Source organism: Oryzias latipes, chromosome 9 (genome assembly GCF_002234675.1).
Source record: "Oryzias latipes chromosome 9, ASM223467v1".
Taxonomy (NCBI): domain Eukaryota; kingdom Metazoa; phylum Chordata; class Actinopteri; order Beloniformes; family Adrianichthyidae; genus Oryzias; species Oryzias latipes.
The window spans coordinates 5,549,484-5,564,977 of record NC_019867.2 but is presented as its reverse complement, the minus strand read 5'-3'; the positions used below and the strand labels follow the sequence as shown (position 1 = coordinate 5,564,977).

The 15,494-nt window shown below is 40.8% G+C and overlaps 1 protein-coding gene across 1 annotated transcript in view; it reads right to left on the bottom strand.

Moving 5' to 3' along the window:
- Positions 1-2,813: 2,813 nt before the first annotated feature.
- Positions 2,814-15,494, bottom strand: part of LOC101173791 (chondroitin sulfate proteoglycan 4) — a 30,629-nt gene continuing 17,948 nt past the window's right edge. Inside the window, exons 6-10 of the mRNA XM_011478865.3 lie at positions 13,636-13,834; positions 11,784-11,915; positions 8,776-8,948; positions 8,289-8,472; positions 2,814-6,910 (exon numbers count right to left, since the gene is read on the bottom strand). Of these exons, the coding sequence (XP_011477167.1) occupies positions 4,875-6,910; positions 8,289-8,472; positions 8,776-8,948; positions 11,784-11,915; positions 13,636-13,834 (2,724 nt within the window). The 3' untranslated portion in view covers positions 2,814-4,874. The remainder of the gene's footprint in view (positions 6,911-8,288; positions 8,473-8,775; positions 8,949-11,783; positions 11,916-13,635; positions 13,835-15,494) is intronic.

The window sequence follows — 15,494 nt, the reverse complement described above, 5'->3', positions numbered from 1 at the left end:
CGGGCAGAATTCTAAATGAGCTTCTATGAATAAACTAAAAGGCTTTCTTGGACCTACAATGCATTTTTTTTTCCTGCTGCTCAAACTGAAATCTTTTCAGGATCCTAATATAGTCATTATAAGGAGGTGGAAGCGACTTAATAACCCATCTGGGTTTTTCTGTGTGGAACCTGTTAAACAAATGAGACAGGGTGGCTTTGTCTCTGCAGCTTCATCTAAAGGAGTGCTTTGTTCTTTAGCCTGCAGATCCACAAATTACCATGATCCCCCCTACAGTTTAATACGTGGGGTTCAAGGACCAGTCAGATTCGTTTCCTCATCTCTTGTTTCACACGAGCATCTAGTTGTAGTCTGTTACTATTTCTGGTTTTCAGTGGTAAAACTAAAATGTTGACAGCATTTCCTTACGCTGCAGACAGCAAAGGCCATGGTGACTTCAACTCCCACAGTCCGGAATGATCAACATGTGGCCACTTCCTGCCAGACTCTAAAGCATGTCAGCATTTTCCTTTTAACTGGTTTCCTCCTTTTAATTCTTAAGAGTTTTGTGAGAAAGCCAAGGCGTACTTTTGCAAATTCTGGGGAACGATCAGGTTGGAAATGATGTATTTTTCCCCCAAAAGGAGAAGAAAAAAATCTGTAAAGATTTTGTGTATAATCCTGAAACTGAAAGTTAAAGGGACGCCAACTAAGAGGCGAAAAACCAGAATCACTTATGCCTTTATCTTTTTTCAGGAAAATGAAGACAAAGGTTGTGAGTTAGTGAAGTTAGGCTTTAAATAAAAGAAAATCTTTTTAGGGAAACACAAAAGTTAAAGTGTTTGCTAAATTGCCTGGACTGGCGTTACTAGGCTTAGAGCCATTTACTGTATATGAAATCTGGATTGAGTGAGTGTGACATCATCCATAGAAAATTTCTTACGTTCGCCTCCAAAGAAATCAAGTCAATTCAGTAGCCGTTTTCTTTTGCATTTTGAAGCCAGACGACGCCAGATAGCATTGATTGGTCTAAATCAGTCCGAGTCATTGTTTCTGTGGCAACCACTCTCACCAATCACGAGTAAGCTTGTTGGAAGTCCACGTCCACTTGAAAGCAGGCTCGGGCGAATCTGTCAATCAAATGTTTCGAACGTTCGATGTCAGACGACACACTTTTATTAAGAAATCTGACTGGTCAACCTATAACTTGAATAACTTGCACTGCAGAGAGGATATTAAAAAAGAAAACAGGATTAACAAGAAAATGTTGTAAAAATAAGTATCAGAGCAAGAATGGTTATTCTGACCAATAGAATGACAGAGTAACAGCTGTTTATTTCTCTATAGAAGTCTATGGGATTTTCGCTTTATGGAGCCAGCAGGTACTTCCTGTTTGGAACACTCAGTCCAGTTCTTATATACAGTCAATTGTCTCTGGTGGCTGGAACAGTCGGGTTCAGCCCGAAAAACGAGGTTGAATCCCCTCGCCATGGGCCCATCACCCACAGAAAGGATCCCATGGTGGTATGTGATTTGGAGAGGCGTCAAAGGCGGGTGCCTCTGTGGAAATGGACCAAAACTATGGGGACATGGCTGGCCAACTCACCAAGTGGCACAAAGCCTGAGCTTGTAGAGGAGGCTGGAGACAGTCACTGAACCCTAACTCCTGGAGAAGGGTTGGACTCCCTTCTGCTCTGGAGTTGAGACGATGAGAGAAGCTGCAAGGGCCATGCTGTTTAGACAGGAAGCAGCTCTGAAGGCCTGGAGGAGAACTCAGCAGGAACCCCAAATGCTGACTTCCCATATTCTATGTATTAAATAGCATGAAAAAGATAAGAAAATACAGCGCTTAGAAGACCAGAAATATGAAAAACACAGAAGGCATGCAGATCCAGTCTAACCAGTTGTAGCGGCTTGTGATCACAACACTAAAAACATCCCGCATCTGGAAATGACTTCACATATCAGGGAATTCCTGTCTTCTCTAAATGATGTTACCATTGAGCTTTGAAAACACAAACATGTCGTCTTTCCGAGTCAGTCTGTTTAAGAAAGAACTCAAAGAAGTTTGTATCACAAAAACATGGAACAGATGGTCTTTTTTTCCCCATCGAGTCTGTCCACCTTAAATAAGACAAAAATACACCCTAACAGCCACCTCATCTGTGGATCTGAACTTCAACAATTCCTAAATTGTTGTTTGGACTTAAAATGCCCAAAGCATCAAGTTTATGTGTAGAGGATTTACCAAGTAAGAAAAGGAACACAACATATCACTGCAAAACTCTGCTGAATATTTCATCAATTAAATGTACTTCATGTTCTAAACTAAAAGGAATTGTTATTTCTAACCAAGTGCTTTTATTGACGACAAAAAACGGTAAAAAAAATAAAATAAAGCAAAACTGTGATTAGTCAGTCATCAGTCTCATTGCAGCTGGGAATTGAACCTCTGCGACGCCCACAGTTCTCCAGTGTTAGCATTGCAGTCAGGAAACAAGTAATCGCATCTCTCATAAATATAAAAACAGCTGCTTGGGTCCACACCCTGCAGTTAAGACTTCAGCTACACAAAAACGTGTTGGTTTTTTGCTCCAAAATAACATTATATGTCATGAGCACCCACAGAAATTTTCTGAGATATTTGGTTTCATGAAGAATTTCTTGGTGAGGTGGAAACAAAAATTACTTTTGTGAAAAAGAACGTGCTTTAGATCTCAGGAAAAGAATTTGAGAAACTGGGCAGTCAGTCATAATTGGTCTTTGTTGAATTGATCTCTGAGCAGAAAGAGGAGAAAAAACAAAGTCATGAGAATAGATGCGTGAAAACTACATGTTGATTATCGTTGTTCTGTTTAATAAAAATAAATGTATTAATAAATATGACACTTCTGTTACACAAGTCACATGATTTAGATCACACTGGAATACACGTTAGGCTACAGGTAATACAGAAGGGTTTCTGAATTTTCAGATTGTCGCAGCAGCAGAACGGACACTTTCAAGCAGCGTAACCTTCAGTCCATGGAGTCAAAACCCTCAGCAGGAACTTATGCAGGTATGTTTAATTCTGCATTCCTTCCAGCTTGTTTTTTTTAAATCATCTTGAAAATACTTTTCAGTAAGTGGCATAGTTTGAACAGAAAAATGCTGAATTCACTCATCATTCTCAAGTTGGAAAATAAGGCTTAATACATTAAAATCAGTGCCTGCAAGGATTTCAAAAATAAAAACAGTGTCAAGTCAAATGAAAGCTACACCAATAATGTGTTCATTTTCAACAGATGTAAAAAAAAAAAAACAAAAACAAAAAAAAAATCAGTGATCCAGAGCACGCCGTTTTGATGCTGCAAAGCTCAAATGGCGCTTTCACAGGGTTCAGTCGTCATGACGACAAGCACAACCATGAAGTAACTGCTAACAAATACCTGAGCTTACAAAAGTAACTACAACTTCCAGTGAAAAGCACAAAAGATCTGAACAATCAGATTAATAAAGGCCGTGTCACACAGCCACTACGTACATGTTGCGCTTATTCCTCGGATGAAAATTGGTCATACGTGGAAAAAGTGAGAAAAGCTGTGGTGATGTATCACAACTGAACCAATTTAAAACCAGGAAAGAAGTACGAATAGACCACACAAAGAAACGTGAAAACAACGTAGAACATGAACAGTGCATGATTATTGATAAGCAATTCATTAGTGATTTTTGTGTTGATTACGTAAATTTATGTGTGCCGTATATTAAAGTTATGTGCGTGAAAAGCCTGTTAGACAAACGTGGAACTGTCATAGAAAACCACAAATTTGTTTAGGCATCTCGCAAAAATCGCACACAATTGCGTAAGATTGACATAATAATTGCGTATGAACTAAGTAAAATACACATAAACTGTATTTCTCAACTCATCAAAAACTTTGAGCAACTCAAAACCAAATTCACGTAAAGACCCGACGGCCGAAAATTTCGACGGACGTCTGCGCAAATTGATGAATGGCGTTCTCAAGAAACACTACGTATGTGACGCAGGAAAGACCGAAATTTCATACGTGGTAAATGCACAAAATGCATGTAGTGGCTGCGTGACACGGCCTGAAGATGATAAATCTCTGTTCCAATGTGGGTCTCAGTCATTCAGTTTCAGGCTGTGAAGCTTCAGCATGCATGAGGACCACTCAACAATGGAGGCAGTACAAACGTAGCTTAGAGCCGGTTCACGTCAGCTGTGCAAACTCTGAAGTAAATGCATTCATCATACCGAGAGTGCAGCAGTCCATGCTGGGTAACCAGTTTTTCCACAGTCAGTGGTTGTGGTTTCAATATTTCATCCGCCTTAAAAAAATCATTTCATTCACAGGAGGCAGCAGATTTCCCAGACACAAAGAGATATAAGAAAAGATAAACACCACACTATTAACCGCTGTAGTTCCGGTTTTGCAATGATATCAGGACGGTCTCTGCCAGCGCTCCCTTAACAGACATGGGCAAAGTTTTTCATTTTTCTCCTCACACTGGAGGAGTTAGATGTTTCTCCACAGGTAATAACTGATGTAACAGACATGTGGGGTCAGTGTTGTGGCATGTTGAACCTATGATATGTTCAGAAGCAGAATTCTCTCTGAGATCTCTGAGCAGGAACGCTTAAAGAGAAACAAAGATGGAGCCCACCTTAGAAACCTTCATGAGCAGAAGGATTAAATAAATCTTGCTTTGTTACGCCACATTTCTCCATCAATCTGCAGTGTTTGACTGATACTTCTGCCAGCTGAGAGTCATTGAGGATCAGATGCAGATTTAGAATAAATAACTAATCTCTATGACTAATCTGATAACATCATTCATCACTCATTTTCTTTGATTGTGCCGTCGTTCTTCCAGTTTTTCAGGGAATGTCACACCCAGTACTGGCTCCTCTGCAGGGTTGGAGTGGCAGTTCTAATAATTTGGGAGGATGTTGCAGTGGAGCCATTGCTCCAGGAGCTCACGAGGAGATTTGAATCAGCAGAGTTATACGGCGAGCCTCGATTTGAGAACCGATCCAGAACAGGGCTTCCGGTGGGGTTTAACGGAGTGACAGTTACTTCAGGGACCGTGGTGCTCCTCTGAGACGGCCCGGCGAAAGATTGGCTGCTTGGAAAGGAAGGATCCGATGACTCACGAGAGGAAGCAGCGTTTTGCTTTCTCTGTCTGTGGTGTCGCAGGAAGACCACCAGAACCACAAAGATGATTATAAGCAGAAGAAGGGCCAGCAGTGGTAAGATGACCAGAAGTGGATTGGAGGATTTTCGAGGGTAGGACTCGACACGAACCGGCGTGTTTCGAAAGGGAAACTCCTCCGGTGGGGATGGTTTGCCCAAAGTCGTACTGTACAGAGAAGTTCTGCTCGAGTTCCCCCAGCGGTTGCGCCCTTTGAACTTTTGCTGACTCTTGCTGGGTTGGGTGGAGAGCAGAACTGTAGACAGAGATGGGGAAACGGTTCCATTCCGGCTAATCTTCACAGGAATCTGAGGAGCTGGTGACGGGGTTGAGAGTGGGCTCTTTGTGGTTGGAAAAAGCACAGGGTCATACGGAACCACTGTGAAATGGAATTCCCCTCTAGCAGGTTGAACATTGTCAGCTTTCAGTATAAATACCACTGAGTCATTTAGCCCCTCAGCTCCAGAAATGTTAGCATTTAGCTCCAACCCGACTTCCTGTTGCAACAAATCCTGAAAGGTGAAGGACTCCAGGATCTTGACAGCCATTTTTGGTTTTGTCTGAACAACTTTACCATACTTAGGATGGGAAATAATGCTGAAAACAGGGTCACTGTTACTGATCCCAGCCAGTTCAGACACGTTGACAAAACTGGGGTTCAATTTGGAAGTCACTCCATTGGGGATCCTCAAATCTGGAGAAAAATGTATCCTAGGGGTAACAGATACATTTAGGATGTTAGCGGTCAGATTCGCTTCTGAGGTGAAGACGCTAAACTCAAAGCTGTCTTCTGAGGAGGACAGGGAGGTCATGTGGTAGGACAATCTACCAGTCTGTAAATCCTCCTGAGTGAACTGGGTGATCTTCTGGTTGTCCTTTAGAAGTTTTCCAAATGCTGGAGGTTTTGTAATCTCGTAGTGCATGGTGGAATTTTTTCCGTTGGTCACAGCTGCAAGGTTGTAATGCGTCAAAGAAGCAGAGGTCTCACCTTGCTGCAATAACACCCTGCTATAGTTGACCAGAGAGATGGAGATTTCGGTCACTTCCAGGTTAAAGAGTTTGTATATCGGTTTGTGATGACCGTCAGAGACGCTGAAGTAGAACACCCCGGAGCCGGAGCTGCCATCGTGGATGAAAAAGACACTTCTGTTGTTGATTTGAGCTTGAGTGAACTCTACTGCAGACTCATTCAATGTTCCCTCCAAAGCTAGGTAACCATTGCCCGGTTTGCTAATCACAGAGAACCTGATGTCCTCAGGAGGATTGTCCAAGTCTTCGACTTTAAGGTTCTCAGGTCCCAGAGCAACAACATCTCCCTGCACCACCGTCAGACCTGGAGATTTGGTTTTCAGCAGAGGAGGCTGGTCATTAATCGGTGTAATTGTGATATTGAAATGCTCCACAACAACATCCTTGTCCTCTTGAGGACGTTGTGCGGTGCTGCCTTTGGGATTCACCCATACACTGAACTCAAAGGAATCCCGTGTGCTCTCAGAGTTGTCGTGCTTGTAGGTGATGCCGTATTTGCTGACGATAAACTGGGAGAAGTTGGGTTTCTCTTTAGTGAGGTTTCTCTCTCCCACAACAATGACGCCATGTTCAGGTAGAGAGGTCACCTGAAACCAGACCTCATTAGAGCTCCGATCCGGGGTTGGCAGCTTGGACATCAGATTAGAGGCATCCAGCTTGTTCTTATCAATGACAACACTCTCTCCTTCTTTGACCTCGGCACCTTAAACACAGGAAACATTAGTCAACATGAAGCAGTTGTGAAAATCTTTAACAAAAAATACAATAAACAACACTGTCTTCTCCCTGAACTTAATGCAGCTGAATAAACAAGCATGAGAGGTGATTTTTTTTCAGTCTCTAAATAATGAGTGAGATCATTCATGTGATCCTAAATGTACCCAGGTACTAGTACCATGTGCAAAAGGCAGATTCATCAGAATCTATTCAGCTCCCATATTATGTCAATTAAACAGACCAGACAGAAAGTCCCCAGCAAAAAGGCAGAGAATCTGTTACATTTTAAAAGAAACAGTTTTTCAAGCTTTAGTCACATGTAGCCCTATGGGGGTTGACCCATACAGGTGCAGCGGGATTTGGGTTCGAGCCCATGGAGGGTCAGAGAGGAGCGGCTACATCTTAAGGGGAGCGCAGGTGTGTCTTCACATGATTGGGACGTACCATTATCGTTCATGTTGTAAGTGTACCATTAAGTATTTGTGAGGCTAATATAAGTAGCACGCACCTATGACGTTCAGGTGATGCTGTTGTATGATGTCCCTACGCCACACTGTAGTCGTTGGAGAGATGCACGAACTCGCCCCCTTCTGACCACGTGCGAATGCTACATGAACAGGATGTGCAGGTGATATGGGGGTCCACGCAGGACACCCACACAAGCTAGTCTGTCTAATTTCTGTCAGGATTTAAGCAAGGGGTGCACACTTCTCACATGAACAGCTCTCCAAGTGGTCTACAACCTTGATATTTTGTGCAGGCCACCTACATGCTCCATACAGGTTTGCCTTTTTTTTTTTTGTGCACAAACAGCCCATATCCACCCATAAGTTGTGACTCAAGCTTCAAGTAAACTTGTGATCCTATGAGCCTTGGTTAAGGAATCAGACTTGCTTCTCTTTCAATCCTTGTGCTATCTTGGATGACCCCACCCCTACATTGACGTGTTCTCCCTACCATGACAAAGGTGGATAAAGGTGGAAAGATTTCATGTAATCCATGGACACCAGCGAAGATCAAAAATCATTGAAGAAAAGAGGTTCGGCGCACTGTTTAGTGGGTCTAGATGACCCAACTCCCAATGTTAAAGTGCCTAGGATAGCACAAGGATTAAAATTTTCTTAGCAGAACTTGAAGCTTCAATGTAAAACTGGGGTTTCCAAATCCAGGCCTTGGAGTAACTGTGTCCTTAGGGTAACAGCCTTGACATGGGCTTGTCAGGGATTTAGTCTAGCTTTTTCTAAAAAAATTCTAAATTTGGTTAGTCTTTTTGGTATGGCTTGCGGTTTTAGTTAGGAGCACCAATGTCTGAGTGGGTAAAGCCTCACAAAGCGGCTGGAATTCAGGGACAATGTCCTTCTTACCTGTGTTTGCGAGGAGGACTGTGTTGTGTTCAGGTCCTGTATTCTCATAGGAGATGTCTATCTTGAAGGTTTGCCCATCCAAAGAGGCAGGTGGAGACGCTGCGGACAAGGTCATGGAGTCCATGGCTTCCCAGCCCACTGATTCAATGGCACTTTGAACATACACAACCTCTTTCCTGTCCACCTGAGAACAGAAACACTTAGATAAAGATCAGATACAAAAGAAATTCAAACCATCTTATGAGCAGTAATTCAAAGGCTGCACTTGGCAGTAAATACATCCCAGCCGTAACAGCACTGACTGCAGATGAAAACCAATTTGAAATAATTGATAATGAAAGAGTGCAACAGAGTCCATTCAGCTAACGACGCACCAAAGTTATGGTCAGGGGGAAAAAACCATGACATGTATTATTTATTCTGCCGGAAACTCTACTGTCTAGCAGACGAAGGGCCGGTTTATGTGATTTGCAGCGTTCTCGCTTACCATATCTTGGGTGAAAGTAGAGATGTCTACTGTGGCTCCGTCAGGGTGCTTCCCCACCAGACGTCCCAGTTTTGGAGGCTGAATCACATTAAATTTAATGATGCGATGCGAGGTGTTGCTCATGTCGTTGGTCACGGCTTGTAAATCATCATTAGTGATGGGTGTGGAAGAGCCTGAAGAAAGATTGTAAACGGAAGAGAAATGTGCTGACAGCTCTGAAAATACAAAACAAAACACAAACAACATCTAGGCTACATTTCAGCAATCAAACTGTTTCACACATTTTTGACTACAATCTTCACAAGATAAGAGTCTGGGACAGACTACGGAAAGCCTTTTGATGTGTGGAAATGAAGCTGTAACACAGAAAATGAGACTTTTACTGCACCATCCAACTGCAGCATGGGTTTGTAACAGAAACCCCAAATAAAACTCAAACAAGCCCAGATATTCCACTGAGGGAAAAAGTGAAAAAGAGACATCAGCAGTCGTACTGCTATCATTAATGCGAGCATTTTAAAAAAAGACAGCTGATAAATGATGGAAGGCGGTGATAAGAACGGGAGGAGATGAATTTGTCCTCGTCCAAAGCAGCAAAATTATCATCTTTCTGCCATTACAACATTTCCTCACACTAAATAAGGCTGGGTTTTTTCCCCTCTTTTAAAATAAAAAGGGATTTTACTGTTACTGGGGTTAGTTTAAAAATAATAATGGATCAAATCGAACTCCTCTCGACAAAGATGATGCAATATTAAATTTCTAGAAACATTTTCCTTCTAAAGACCCACTCTGATGAAAACGGTGTTATTAACACGTTCTTGTGGCATTTTGCTCTCTGCCAACCGTTTTGCCCACAACTCAGAGGCGAATTTCTAATGAACTACTGTGGCTCTGCATAAACTATGACCTAGAAAGTGACATGTATATTTAATTTTGGTGAAAAATAGAATATTCATAACTAATAGACCACTGGGAACTCTTCCAATAAAATAAAAGATCATTGGAGTGGGACCATAAGTATAAAACTCAACATGTATTCGTTTTTACTGTGAAAACTGTTTTTCATGAACAAAATAAATCAATTTTGACAAAAAAAATTAGACTTTTTAACAACGAGCACTTTTAGTTTTCACCTGCAAGTCAGTTACAACAAAATAATGTTTAAAATTTAAGTGAAACAACATTCAAACCAGAAACAAAGACGTGTTCTTGCTCAGAAAAATCCCACCAGCATTAAAAATGCGTTTTCTCTTGATGTGGTTGAACAGCACATTGTAAAAAGCAGTTCTTTTCTGTTTCTTTTTACTTTACTGGGAAAGGATTGAGACAATTTAGGACTTTATGAGGAAAAAAGAAAACATACATCTTCTCTTCACTGTGAGAAAGATTTTTAGCCCCCCCTCCCCAGCCTATCAAAACCCCCTGGTTGTAAGTTGAGTCTCCCATCCCACCCACACCGTCTCCATCCGTCCTGCCTGGCACACATCAAACAGAGCTGCTGGACAGATAGAGGAGCAGCATTTCTGGGAAATATCCATACCTCCTTTTTTTACCCAGCAGCCCATAGGAAACCTTTAAAAAAGCGATTTTCAAAACATACAAATGCACGGAGTTGGGCTATTTTTAACCTCTAAGGTCTCCTATGGAAAAAAACCTAAAGATCTGGCTGGTTTGATGACTGACAGTAGAAAAATGCTAAATTATTTAAGGAAATGAATTCTGGGTAGTGACATTAGAATGAAGGAAGTGAATTATATTTTTAACTAAAGAAGCTACTGGTATAACAAAAGACAAAAAAAAAACATAAAAACAGAATTTTCACTTCTCAGGTTGTGTTTTCACAAAGGAAGTCTACGCTCTGCTCTGCAGCAATAATAGCGCAAGAAAGAGTCAGTGAGATAAAAATGTGCAGTTTCAGTTCTTTATAGGAAACAGCTGCAGTCTGAGAAGGTTAGCACGGAAAAAGAGCAAACCACATTAAACCTACATCTGGTAAAAGTCTTAAATTAAAGAAATCCCGTGAACATAGGGAAAACCTTGACACCCTTATAAAGACTGAAAGTAATCACAGAAAAAAGACTGCTCAACCTTCCTGTTTCACTTTTGTCTTACAAAAAACTAACTAGGCTGTACACTTATAATTAAATAGTCATGTAAAAGATTAGGAAAGTTTAGGAGAATCGTGTCACTTTTTGTTAAAGAAAATCTATTCAAGCCACGAGCAGCATTGCATGGCATCAGGAATTAAATTTTTACAATATTCCGGTAAAAAATGTAAAATGCTACTTTTGCAAGCCCTGCCAACGCTGCTCAAAACCTAAAACTTCTCATTCCAACATTTTTTTCTGAAATAGCTTACCAGGGAGTAGGAAGGCCATTGATCAAAGTTGGAGTTTAGCTTTGTGGCTGATACTAAATCACGTTTAGTTTCACCGTTAGCTAATCCTAAAGGTGATTATTTTTGGAATATTCAAGATGCCGGCCTCTTACCAGGGTCATAGGTCAACAAAACTTTGGTCGTTGTTGTAGAAAGAGCTTAAATATGTATTTTTCCCCATGTCGTGAAAATGGCCGAATTTCACACTTTGCCGCAATACGTCAGGCAAGTCGTCGTGTCAGCCATCCCATAATAATGTTAAAACTTCCTTTGGATACGTGTGTTTTTGTTCTAGTAGTGGATTTCAAGGTTGTTGGTTTTTTTTAGCCCTGCAAGACATTTTGGCCCCATTGAGTTTTTTGTCGTTTTATTTTGTCACTGTGATGTCATCTTTTTTTTTTAGGGGGGTGGGGACTTGATAACTATGGTCAGAATTTATTTTTCACCAGATACTAGGTGTTTGCAAATTTTGGTGAGTTTCTGAATATGTGGCAAAAATGTTGCTCATCGGCGAAAGTAAGAAAGCAGAAACCAATCTGAGTCGGGACATAAATATTTGGATCCTAAAAGAAAGATGAAACAAGCCCATCCCGTCAAATATTGGTTTACAGATGTAGGCAGGACTCACCTGGAAACACCTTGAGCGGGCCATTTTTCTCCAGACTGAGAACTAAAGCTTTGGCGGTGATGCTGAAGATCTGCCTCGGAGAAAAGTTCACTCCATCGTTGACTTGGAAGCTGAACCCGCCAGACATGGCACCTAAGAAAGATGGGAATTTGAACTGAGGATCTGACCGCAGGTCTGTGAAGGTGCAGTAATTCAGAACAGCTGGATCATCGTTTATTCACTCTAAACTTCAGCAAATTTAATGAAAAGCTGTGTTTTTTTGTTTTTATTAACAAAATACAAAATAAAAGCATCATCTTTATTAAGAACCTTTAAAAGAGCATTCAGCAAATTCCTGTGCAGTGTTTCCATTGGCCCAAACAAAAGCAGAAGATAAATAGGAATCTGAGAGAAACTAGATCCTGAGACCTTTCCCATGAGTTTCATTCCACAATTCTATCATTTGAGTGACGATTATTTGCTGAGCTGACTCATGAAGAAACTCAAACTTTCAATGATTAACCAAAGAAAGAAAAAACAAATATTTGAAGGTCCCTTGTATTAGAGCCCTGCGCGGGACTATTTTCTTCATCCCGCTCCCACCCGCTGAATTTCTGACCAATCCCGCCCGCTCCCGCAACGTATGCGTTACACTCCCGCCCGCACCCGCAATATGTATGTCCACTCCCGCCCGCACCCGCAAAACTCATAGAATTTAGTCCCGCACAGTAATAGAGATGCATTGATTTTGCATTGTCTCCCGTTCCGCAGGAAAAAAATACGTATTTTTATTGATATTATTAAAGAGATTCATGTCCCTCCTCCAGCCTCATCTTTTCATGCATTCCTCTTTTGTGTAATGTGCAACTTAATAATTAAATATATTTTCCCAAATCCTGTTCGGTTAAAAGTGTGCATGTGTCCGCGCGCAGACAGACGGCCTGAAGCGCCCTCTAAGAGGCGGGGCGGGGCGTTGCACGCCCCCAACAACAGGTTAGATGACAGGGGCCATTAGGCGTCTCCCCCCGGTGCCTTCACGGAGCTTCAGTACATAAGAATCCAACAGCTGCACAGCCTAACGCAGTCCGCTATTATATATTCATGAGATATTCATGGCAGTACCGATCCCGCGTTTTTTTTTTTTTGCCGCCCGCTCCCGCCCGCAGCACAATTCAAACCGCCCAATCCCGCGAGATTTGGGTTGGGTCCCGCGGGACCCGGCGGGACCCAATCCCAATGCAGCCCTCTACCCTGTATTAATTAAATGCACAGATAAAATGAAACGCCGTGTTCCTTCGCTACAACACAGTTCACCTTTTACAGTCTTTCTGTTTTGAGGATATTTTTTAGAGCAATTTTGCATGCTTGATTTTTACAGCGCACTTTGTTCTGCATCTTGCTGTGTCTCCTGTACAGAATGCATTCAGTTTGCCAAATGTACATAAATCTTTGATTGTAACTAGATCTGTGACGTCATTCTTGTACTAGTTCTATTTTTCTACAAAAGTTTGAATTTTGAGAGTTTCAACAAGAGAGAAAAGTGTAAAAATGTCAATGTGTGTCTGAGAAAGGTTTACAAAATAGTGCCTTAAGACATCTGTAATTACTTTAAAGAAATAAAGATGACAACTTGACGGATTTCACCTATCGTGGGTTATCCCGTGAGTAAAATAGTTTTGTTTTACATTATAACGAGTCTAACGCTAAAACAATAACAATTGGAAACTAAGATCTCTTTAAAACCACAATTAGTTAAGAATTATTCTTTAGAACCTAATTTTGTTGCAAGTTAAACAACTGATAGAATCACTGGGACAAATACGCAACAGAAAACTTGAAACTATTTGAAGAGACTTTCAGTTCGAGGCGTTACCTTTATGGACAAACAGGAGCTGACCCTGGTCTATGTGCGCCTGTGTGTAGTTCAGCACTGGCCTCATGGGGGCGCTCTTCAGAGCCAGGTGTCCGTTGCTCGGCGGGGTCACCATGAAGTGCAGTTCATCAGGAAGGGTGTCCAGGTCCTCCGCTCTCAGATCTACCTGTCGGATTTCTGTGACTGACGACACCCAAACCTACGGAGACGAGGCGAGGACAAGCGGGCGCCGTCTGAGAGGCGTTTAAAAACATCCAGAGCTCATTTAGATTGCAAAACTTTAAATGTGTTACAGAAGTACAAATGAAAAAAAAAAAACATTTTGCACACTTTGAACATTTACAATTTATGCTATAGAATATTTTTGTTTTAAATGTTTGTAAAACAAAAAACAAAAAAAATCAAAAATAATTGAAATAATAAAAATTTAAAAAAGTAAAACATAAAAAGAAAAATTACAGATAGACAAAAATATAAAAAAAATTGTTATAGGAAAAAATTATTTACATTAGAAAATAAAAAAATAAATAAAAAAAACAAAGTTTTCTTCAGGAGTAAGAATTGATTATATATAATTATTTATTGGTTAAAAGACTGAAGCAAAAGTATGTCATTTACTTCATAATCATTAGAATGTACCTTTGTGGCGGTAAAGCCTTAACTATGAGAAAAACAACAACAAAACATTTTCCGTAAACATTTCTTGTGTCTGAACCCTCTGGGGATGTTGAGACAAATTTAGCAATTCCTTTTAGCTTTCAGGCAAACCATTACCATGACTGGAATAGAATGGCTTCCACAATTATATAATAATAACAGCAGCTCCAACACAGATGAGAGATCGGATGACAACAACAACATGAAGACAGAAAACAATTCTGCTGGAGCCGACAGCATGTCAGGCAGCCGGCACAGGTTGCAGTACTTCCGTGGGTTAGTTAGACTCGGTCCGGTTCTGCACACAGTAAAACCGTGATCAACACAAAGCAGCAGAGGAATTCACCCAACAATGAAAAGATAAGCTTCCAATGCTCAGACCTGAGGAGGTGCTGCATAAGATGTCCCTGCTGATTGGACAGTTTACACAGTGCAGACCGTCATGTAAATAAAGCTTTTTAGCCACATTAAAGCGCTCCCCATCACCCTGTCATGCTGTCTCATCACACTTTAATGTCTCCGGAAAGAATAGGCATTTTCCTCTGTTTTTGAAGCACCTGTTCAGGCTCCTGAACCATTTGAAAGTACTGGAGAATCTACTGTATATTACGTACCGTGAAAATAAACAGCACTCTATTTCCTCAATCATATCTTTACTTCCTTATTGGTTAAGGGAACATTAATTCCATGTTTTTTTCTTATACTGAAAACACATTTTTCTTCTGTAAATCAGACAATGTTCCTTTTAAGAATAAATATATCTTAATCTACCAAAAATAAAAACCACTATGAATTTGATTGGGTAAGAGCAACTTGTATCTGAGATCCAGTCGCTGTGCTTTGTGATCATGAAATAAAATGAATTTTTACCATTTTATTACAATCAAAGGTGTATTCATATTTAGGTAGAGATTTTTCTAGGTCATACTTTAAACGAAAAAAATTCTAAATTGTTCCGGTACAATTTACAATTTATCGCAATAAATAATGTGAGACACGTGTTGCGATACATATCGTATCATCAGACTCTTGCCAATACACATACCGGTATATTGATCTGTTAAATCCAGAACTCCACTCAGTTTAGCATCGCTTTAAAGTGGGGGGGGGGAAACAGATCACGGATGATGATCCATGTGTGGATCCATGACAACTAATTTAAATTACTTTTTTTAATATTAGTAAAACAGACTAAGAATGAG